We start from the raw sequence: 8,458 nt of genomic DNA, 5'->3' as shown, positions 1-8,458 counted from the left end.
TTCTTTCCAATTTTATTTTGAAATGAAAACTACCAAATCAGTGCTCACTGGGAAAGCGTTGTTGATTAAAAAATATGATTATATGGGCCACAGCTACAGTAATTAAGTGAGTGCACATTGTATGCCTCACCTTGATCCTGATCAGAGGCGGACACTGTCAACACACTAGTTCCTGGAGGCTGGTTCTCCGAGATCTGGGCTTCGTACTGGTTCTCCTCAAACCAGGGAACCTCATCATTAACATCAATCACATGGACACACAGCAGCTGGCTCGCCGAGTGCTGGGGTATCCCATGATCCTCAGCGATTATTGTGAGGTTAAAGATGTCCCGCTCCTCACGGTCCAGAGGTTTGAAAATAGACAGAGAGCCTGTAGAGAGATGAATCAGAGGGGGAAATGTGAGGAGAGATTTCCTGTGTGTGTGTGTGGGTGTGCCTTATTACAGCCTGTTTCCCAGAGGCACTTACACACGACAACTACAGTATGAAAGCATGCTATCAAAGGCAATAAAACACGCCACTTTCCACGGTTGTGTGTAGTCAAGTGATTTAAAACGCTGGTGTGAAAAGTTGCCGTGTGAGGGCCAAATCAGGGCTAATCTCCTCCACACACACAGCTTTGCCTACCTGAGTGCTACCACCACCACTGCTGTAACAGCCCAATGGTCTGGCCACAGTTTACGAGATTTTCCATTGGAGAATGCCGCAGCCATCGAGAGAGAAGCAGTAAACACACGCTCTAGACACGCAACAACCAGGCCTGCCGTGCTCTGAAGAAATTAGGGGCACCCTTGCCTTTTCATTATCCTGCCCTAAGAGGGTAGAGCTTGCATTGATTCAATTTCAATTTCATGCTTTAAAATGAGCTGCAACTGTTAAAGAAAGAGGGGGCTAGGGCTGTTTTGGTTTTAACTTTCTTGTGTGTTTTTCACTTTGTATCTTGCTCGAACTGAGATAACTTGCCCCTAAGCTTTTAATCTGGTAGGAGTTACAGGCTGGAATATTTTCACCAAATTTGACTCCTCTGTGATCCTGTCGTCTCCCTGGTCACAGATAACACATGGGTAGAAAAAAAAAAACATAACAGTGGAAACAGGGGAAAGTTTTTATTTTGGATGTTTTCTATTCCAACATCTTAAGCCTATGTGGAGTTTGTGGCGCCAACACTTTGGGCTGCAGTATAAGGGTTAGCTGAGGTTGCTCTGAGAACAAACATATCTTTATCATCTTGAATGCAGAGGCCATTTATCAACATTTGATGTGTTAATCCCTGAATGGTGTTGTCTTTTGCAGAGAGGCAATTCACCATATCAACAGCTCCAAAAGTGAAATTAATGACCTCGCTTCTGACAATGAGCGATGAGGATATGTCTCACTCTGTGACTTTACAGACTCCTAATAATAGCTTGATAGCTCTCTCTATTGTGGTAACTGTAATGCCAAAAGTAATGAAAACAGAGTGTCTAGAGATGGTCCCAGGTCTCGGTCAATGACCCCAAAACAGGAGCAAACCAGGTGCTCAGAGGATTAACTCTGTCATGATTCTAACAAATAACCAGTGTGCATGAAAACACTACAAGATGAGCGCACATACTGGGCTGAAGCAGAGGTAACATGCATGACAGACCCTGAATGTTTCCATCCCCGAGCTGCTCCGGGGGGCATCCTGGTTGGCGACTTGAAGGGGAGGGCGGAGCCAACGTCGACACGTGTCTCAAACACCACAACAAAGCCCACAGGACCAAATAGCCCAAGGTCAGTGCTGACTAAGTGACAGAGTCTCATGCAAGCACGCAGACACATATGTGCATGCCTACACACACAGACGCACGTGCGTACACATAAACACGCGTAACTGATCCCTTCTCTAATGGTTCCCAGAAGCCCAAGCAGGAGGCTCTTTGGTCTTTCATGGGAATAGATCCACAATAACAGATGATGGGTTGTGGGTGCATGTGTGTGCTCACGCATGCGTGTGTATGTGTATGTGTGTCCGTGTGTGTTTAATATTTGGCAGGCTGCCCCGTCTGTCTGCCCTCCAACTGAGAGAAATAAGTCATGAAAGGTGAAGCAAGAGTTGTGCTGTACTTAGAAGTAAGCAGAGTATTATAAGGGTTTGTGTGTTTGTGGAGGGGGAGGTTTGGCAAATGTGGTGTGGGGGTGGGGCTGTGTGGAAGCACGTGAAAAGGTGAATCCACATGCAATGCAAGACAAAATTCAGAGGTGGCACAAACGCTCAAAAAGTTCACGAAGAAACCCAAACAGAGGTCAACAGATGCAGATTTTCTTCTTCACTTAAACTTAAAATATTTCAACTTTAGCAAGAGAATTTGCATGACACAGTAAAGTGGTGCTGGACAAGGTGCTGGACATATACAGATAAAAATTATTTTAGTATTATTCATATATAAAAAAACGAGTGGGCCCAGTGGAAAGTAAGGAAATAACGGAAAGTCCAGGATTTGATAACTGATTGTAGTATCTGCTGCTTACGATAAAAAAATAATAATAATAAAAAGCAGAGAGATCTCTTAGATGTAGAACTTACACGATGCTATCACCAGAAACAATATGAATGATTTTGCATAACCCCAAATTATGTTCAATTATATAATGTTTTACATGATCTATTTCAACAATATACTAGCATGGCATCTGCAATATTGGCCTCAGTGAGATGCAGACTGGTCTACTGGTCAGTCAGTAACCCATCCAGCACCCCATCCTAAAGCACACAGGACCTACAGCATTGGCACTGGGCCTTACTCACCAGTGTTAGGGTTGAGGCTGAATGTTCCTCCAGTGTTGCCTGACTGGATGCTGTAGGTCACTCTTCCATTCTCCCCTTGATCCGCATCTCTGGCCATGACATACAACGCCACAAAGCCCACCGGCTGGTCTTCCATCACACTGACAGCTGTTGGCGAGCTGAACACTGGCGGATTGTCGTTCTCATCAGTTACATACACCCTCGCCGTGACAGAACCCCAGCGTCTCTGGCTGGCTTCAAGGGCAGAGTCTGTTGCCTTTACAACCAGGATCAGGTTGGAGGTGACCTCGTGGTCAAGCTCCTGGCCCAAGGACAGAACCCCAGAGGAGGGGTCGAGGCTTAGGAGGCCAGGGTTGTTCGGCCACTGGTGGAGAATTGAGTACCTCAGCTCGCTGTTGGGACCGCTGCCATCCTTATCTATGGCCTGGAAAGTATAGACGGATGAACCGGGCTCCATGCTCTCTGAGATGACGATGGTGATCGGGTCTTCGGGGAACTGAGGGCCGTGGTCATTGCTGTCCTCCACATCAATACCCAGGTGGACCAGGGTGCTGCTAGGAGGGGCCTGAGAGAAGTCATCCACCTCAATCTGCAGGGTGTAGCGTGCGTCCCGTTCATAGTCGAGGGGGCGAGCCAGATACACATCTCCTGTCAGACGGTCAACAACAAAGGTACCATCTTGGTCTGTACCCCCAACCACTGTGTAGGTCACCTCCCCTGCCTCTGGGCTTTCTCTGTCATGGAGGCGGACTGAGCCAATAACAGAGCCAGGCTTGGCTTCCTCCACGGAGTTGAAAGATATGGAGAGTGAATTGGTCTTAGAAGTAGGTCTGTTAATGCTGAGAACCTGCAGGGAAGAAAAAAACACTGTATGTATATTTGAGGACAAAGCAACATGACAGATGATCTAATGCTTCGTTTAAATGCCCGGTGGCAACTTAAGTTGACAATTTTCAATACAAAGAATGAAAATATTTCATGGATTTGAGGCAAAGCAAAACCAGATTTTGTCCACTCCTCCCGCTTGTACCGAATGTGTTCACTGGGAATAAATGAAACCAGTTACAAGAGGTTTTTATAGACTTGAATAACACGCCTGCTAACATTAATCACACTTAATCTGATACTTATGTCGCTGCCAGGAAAAATAATAGATGATAAAAGTAACACAATCAGAGACGGACATGATGAGAGGGGTTGAATTTAGCACTGGGACATATTCCTGTACTGTGTATAGCTTTACACTTCTTTTGATGAGCAGTTCAAGTGCCTTCAAAGACTACTACATTATTACATTTCTCCTTTGTATGAAAAGAGCACCATAAGTAACACGTGACATGTTGTTTTAATAAAAGACTTTTTTTTTCTTTGAGACGAGCACGAATTGAGAAAATTTTAGAGTTGGGAGGGAGAGGAGGCAGATGAAGAGGATTTGTTGATCAAATTTTCAGCAGCATATGTTTTGTAAGCTGAAGGGGTGATCTGGGTACTCCAGCGTTGTCTCCTACAGCACAGTTCCCACAGTAGGCACTCCATAAATAAGCTGTGTTTGTTGTGAAATCTTACATGACACGCTGTAAATTGGTTCCACATTAGATGGAAAAGGAGTGTTCCAGAAATAAATTGGTATAGTCCCGTCCTATCATCAATGGATTTAGTAAATCAGTCTGAAAAGATGATTGAAGGAAATTACAGAAATGCGTCACTGGGCAAGAACAACACTTGCACTGTTTAATCCAATTAACTAATAATTATGACTTTCATTTTTATTTTTTTTTGTTGGAAAGGAGGAAAAGTGAACTGGCACTTACTGGAGCTGTTTATATGGCAACTCTATTTTCCTGGAACCTATAAATCTAAGTTCCTTCCAGGGTTCTTCCATTGTGTCCATTTTCTGTTCTATATTAAATATTAACTGAATTACTTTCAATGCTGTGTTTTACGTGAGTGCACAGCCCTGCCGCTCTTTGCAAAAAGGGCTACTGTATTAAAAAAGTGTTGAAGTCATTGAGTATGACCTTGATCAGAGCAGGCTACAGCTGGCCCTCATCACAAGCCAGCTGGGAGTATTTGATTCAGACCCACTTTTCCATTTCAGATAGAAATTTCCCTTTTGAAAATTCACAGGGGAAGAAAAGGGAGGGGATGGGAGGGAAGCTTGTCAGAAGTGAGGCTGATATGTCTGCAGCTAGTCTGAGGGGCCCAGAGACATGGATCCTCTCAGCCCCGAGTCTATTCTTTGATATTAAATAGGTGAGTAGTGAGGGTGTTTGTGCTGGCCGGGCTCCAGTGGAAGTCTGACCTGAATGGTGAGCGAGCATGAGGTGCTGCGAGGGGGCAGTCCTCTGTCAGTGGCTGTCACCGTCAGAGTGTACTCAGCTCGCTCTGAGTGGCTGAGGGGAGACGATGAACGCAGCTCGCCGGTGTTTGGGTTCAAAGAGAAGCGCTCAGCCCTGGGACCTGGGAGAGACAGAGAGTCCAAACAGTCAGTGGAGATTATGTGCGTGGGAGGGCTGAATACACAAAGCCAGCGAGTCAGAGGTAGCATTTTGTTAGCATTAAGTCAAAGCCATTTTTAGACCTAAGTTACCAACTCAAACTGATGGTGTCATCTGTTGACCGTATTTGCACGCATGGATACCAGTGATGATCCACTTTATTTACATCGTACTTTTCTAAACACAGTTAAAAAAGTGCTTCACGCTAAAGCAACAAAGATAAACACACTAAAGTAGCATCAATAGTCTGTAAATCTGTAAAATAAACAAGAAAATCTAAAAATAAAATCAATTAAACAATAAAGGTCAATGCCAAAAAAAAAAACTCTCTTTACTTCCTGCAGCTACTATACCTGACAAAGAGTAGACCACAGTGCCATTCTCCCCTTCATCAGGGTCTTTGGCTTGCAATGTGCCCAGTAAAACTCCAGAGGACTGACCCTCCGTCACCTACAGGTATAAAAAATACAATAAAAATATCAGATATCACTAAAGACATGAAAGACATTTCATTTCCTGTTGGTCTGTTTTTCTGGTGTTGTGGCATCACACCTGTATGATGAGGTTTTTTCCCGACTGGCTGTGGGTAAAAGTGGGGTCATTGTCATTGTCATCCAGGACAGTGATGAAGGCTGTGCCTGTGGCGCTACGAGCGGGCGAACCTCCATCTTGTACCACCACCACCAGCTGGTAACTAGACTGCTGCTCTCTGTCCAGAGTTGTCCTTGTACTGATCTCACCTGGGGAGAGGAGGGGGATGAGAGGGATTATATGCTGAGGCCCTGGTCCAGAGCACTGGAATAATGATGAGAGTCTAAAGAGCCAGCAGGCTTTGCTCAGTGACACACAAGTAACAGACATTCATCTGCACAGTTTGCAGATGTTCGTGTAGATGTGTACATACACACAAACAGAGGAATTCTGGAAGGTTGGCAGACGCTGCAGAGACTCACATCTCAGCCAGAAACTGATCACAAATCAGAGTCTGAGTCTCCACCCACAGACTAACAGGCTCAGCAGGCCAATTAGAGCCCAGCAAGACGCTTAGTGCTGCTGTCACCATCATCTGACTAATTTATGACAGTGGGGAAGAGGCAGCAGTACTGTAGTCTCTCATCTTTTACAGATGACGCAGTGAGTTGACTAAACAATGATTTTCCACATATAATTTCAATGTTTAGCAGCATGTTTAGCAGCACAGAATAAAAAAATGTTTTGTACAAACTCCTGATAGCTTGTTTTTCACATTGATGGAGGATCTTTGAGCTTATGTAGAAAGGAATGACATGCTCAGTTCACTTTAGTTTTGATTTGGTTTTAGCTCAGAATATGTGACAGATGTGATGAAACTGTTTCGAATTTTTGGATCAGACATGCTCCAGTGTTTTTTGAAGGCAGATATTTCACATCATCTAAAAGATATCCAAAATTCACCAAATAATATTAGTTATGCTGCCTTTCATTTCTTGGGCCAGCTCCTCTGTCAACAGCAGCTTTATTACAGCATGACATTACAGTCAGCAAAAACACTACGTCAGCTTTTTTGTTGTTATTTAAGCATCTCTCTCTCTTCCACATCTGTACATATATAGCTTTGTTGCATGAATACAAAGATTTTCTCCTAATGAAGCAAACCTAAGCAATCCACGTTGTTATTTCAACACTTCAATCCAATAAACCAGTTGTGACTGCACATGCACAGAAATGTTCAATTAACCTGTGTGGGAGTTTATCTGGAAGTGGCGGTCGGCGTGCAGGAAGCGGTAACTGAGGCGTCCGTTGGGGCCACTGTCTCGGTCTGTGGCCGACACGTGACCAAAGCCTGTTCCTGCAGCCAGGTTTTCTCTCACAGCCATGAAGACCCTCTCCTGTGTGAGCCGAGGAGAGTTGTCATTCTCATCAGTCACCGATATCCGCACTGTGGCACTGCCTGTTTTCTTTAACTGTCCGTGACCAGCGCTGGCCAGCACTGTAAGTAGATACATGTCCTTAACTTCTCTGTCTAAAGCGCTTTTCACAAACAGCCAGCCACTGTCTGCAGCAATGCCAAACCCTGCAGCATCTCCATCTGGACGCAGGTGATACGCCAGGGGGCTGAAGTGACCTGAGCCAGGGGTCTCCCTGTTCAGAGCTCTGACCTGCAGGAAGCGTGTGTTTATCGGAGTACCTTCCTTTAATTCCACACGATAGGTGAGCGTATCAAACACAGGTCCGTGGTCGTTCTCTGCCTGGACATGAACCACTAGCATGAAGGTAGCGCTAAGCTGGGGTACCCCACTGTCCTTGGCAACCACCTGGAGGTCATAACGGGGGCTGGTTTCATAGTTGAGGCTCCCCACCAATCGGATCTCTCCACTGCTGCGTTCTATGCTGAAGGTCCTCTGGATTCCACTAGGAGAAGAAAGGTCGAAGCTCAGTTGTCCATTAGCTCCAGAGTCTCTGTCCTCAGCTTGTACCCGATACACCACTGTGCCCATTTCTGTGTGTTCTGGCAGCAGCAGGGACTCCGAAGACGAGGGCAGAAAAACAGGTGGGTTATCGTTGATGTCTGCGATGGTAATGTGGACACGGGTCTGGCCAAAGGCTGGAGGGTTGCCACTGCGGGCCTGCACCTCCAAATCAAGAGCCGACTGGGCTTCATGATCCAGGGGCAGACTGGTCCTTAGAGCCCCAGTTTCAGGATCCACTGTGAAGTAGCCTGCAGGGTCTCCAGAGCTGATGGTGTAGGAGATATCTTTAGAGGTGCCTGAAAAGAGAGAGATGACAAAACACATGTCACAACAACCCAGGAGGCTGCACTAAAAGCACCGAAGTAAGAGCAAACTCCAAAGATGTCATTTTTCAATTTTCATGACTGTAATAGCTCTGAAAATGCAGAAAGTTACTATATCAACAAAGTTCTGACATGGAATTTTTGACTGATGTTATTTCAGAGTTATATGTGTATAGTGGCTCAACACCTATTTGTACAAGTGGTGCGGGGAGCAGAGAAGAAACTCTTTTCAGCATGATCCAGTGTGACTGATAAATGTATACTGAACTGTTCAATATGGGCTGCGAGTGAGTGGGCGAGCGAGTGAGTGAGTGAGTGAGTGAGTGAGTGAGCGAGTGAGCGAGTGAGTGAGTGAGTGAGTGAGTGAGACAGAAGAAGAGGGAGCATGTGTGTGGAGCCCCCACCTGTCTTACTGCT

General features: G+C 45.4%; 1 protein-coding gene across 1 annotated transcript; it reads right to left on the bottom strand.

Annotated features, from left to right (window-relative positions):
• Window positions 1-130: 130 nt before the first annotated feature.
• On the bottom strand, window positions 131-8,014 carry LOC111667940 (protocadherin-16-like; the record flags this gene model as incomplete). The annotated part of the gene is made up of 6 exons (XM_023423808.1): window positions 131-370; window positions 2,771-3,617; window positions 5,073-5,230; window positions 5,622-5,718; window positions 5,821-6,008; window positions 6,986-8,014. Coding segments are annotated over 6 exons (2,559 nt in total), but the record flags the coding sequence as incomplete, so codon positions are not given.
• Between the last annotated feature and the right edge of the window lie 444 nt (window positions 8,015-8,458).

Source organism: Seriola lalandi, unplaced genomic scaffold (genome assembly GCF_002814215.2).
Source record: "Seriola lalandi dorsalis isolate HSWRI2012SDOR001 ecotype SW California unplaced genomic scaffold, Sedor1 jcf7180002003806, whole genome shotgun sequence".
Taxonomy (NCBI): Eukaryota; Metazoa; Chordata; class Actinopteri; order Carangiformes; family Carangidae; genus Seriola; species Seriola lalandi.
Note: the sequence above shows the minus strand (reverse complement) of the source record. Positions and strands in the feature narration are given on the sequence as shown.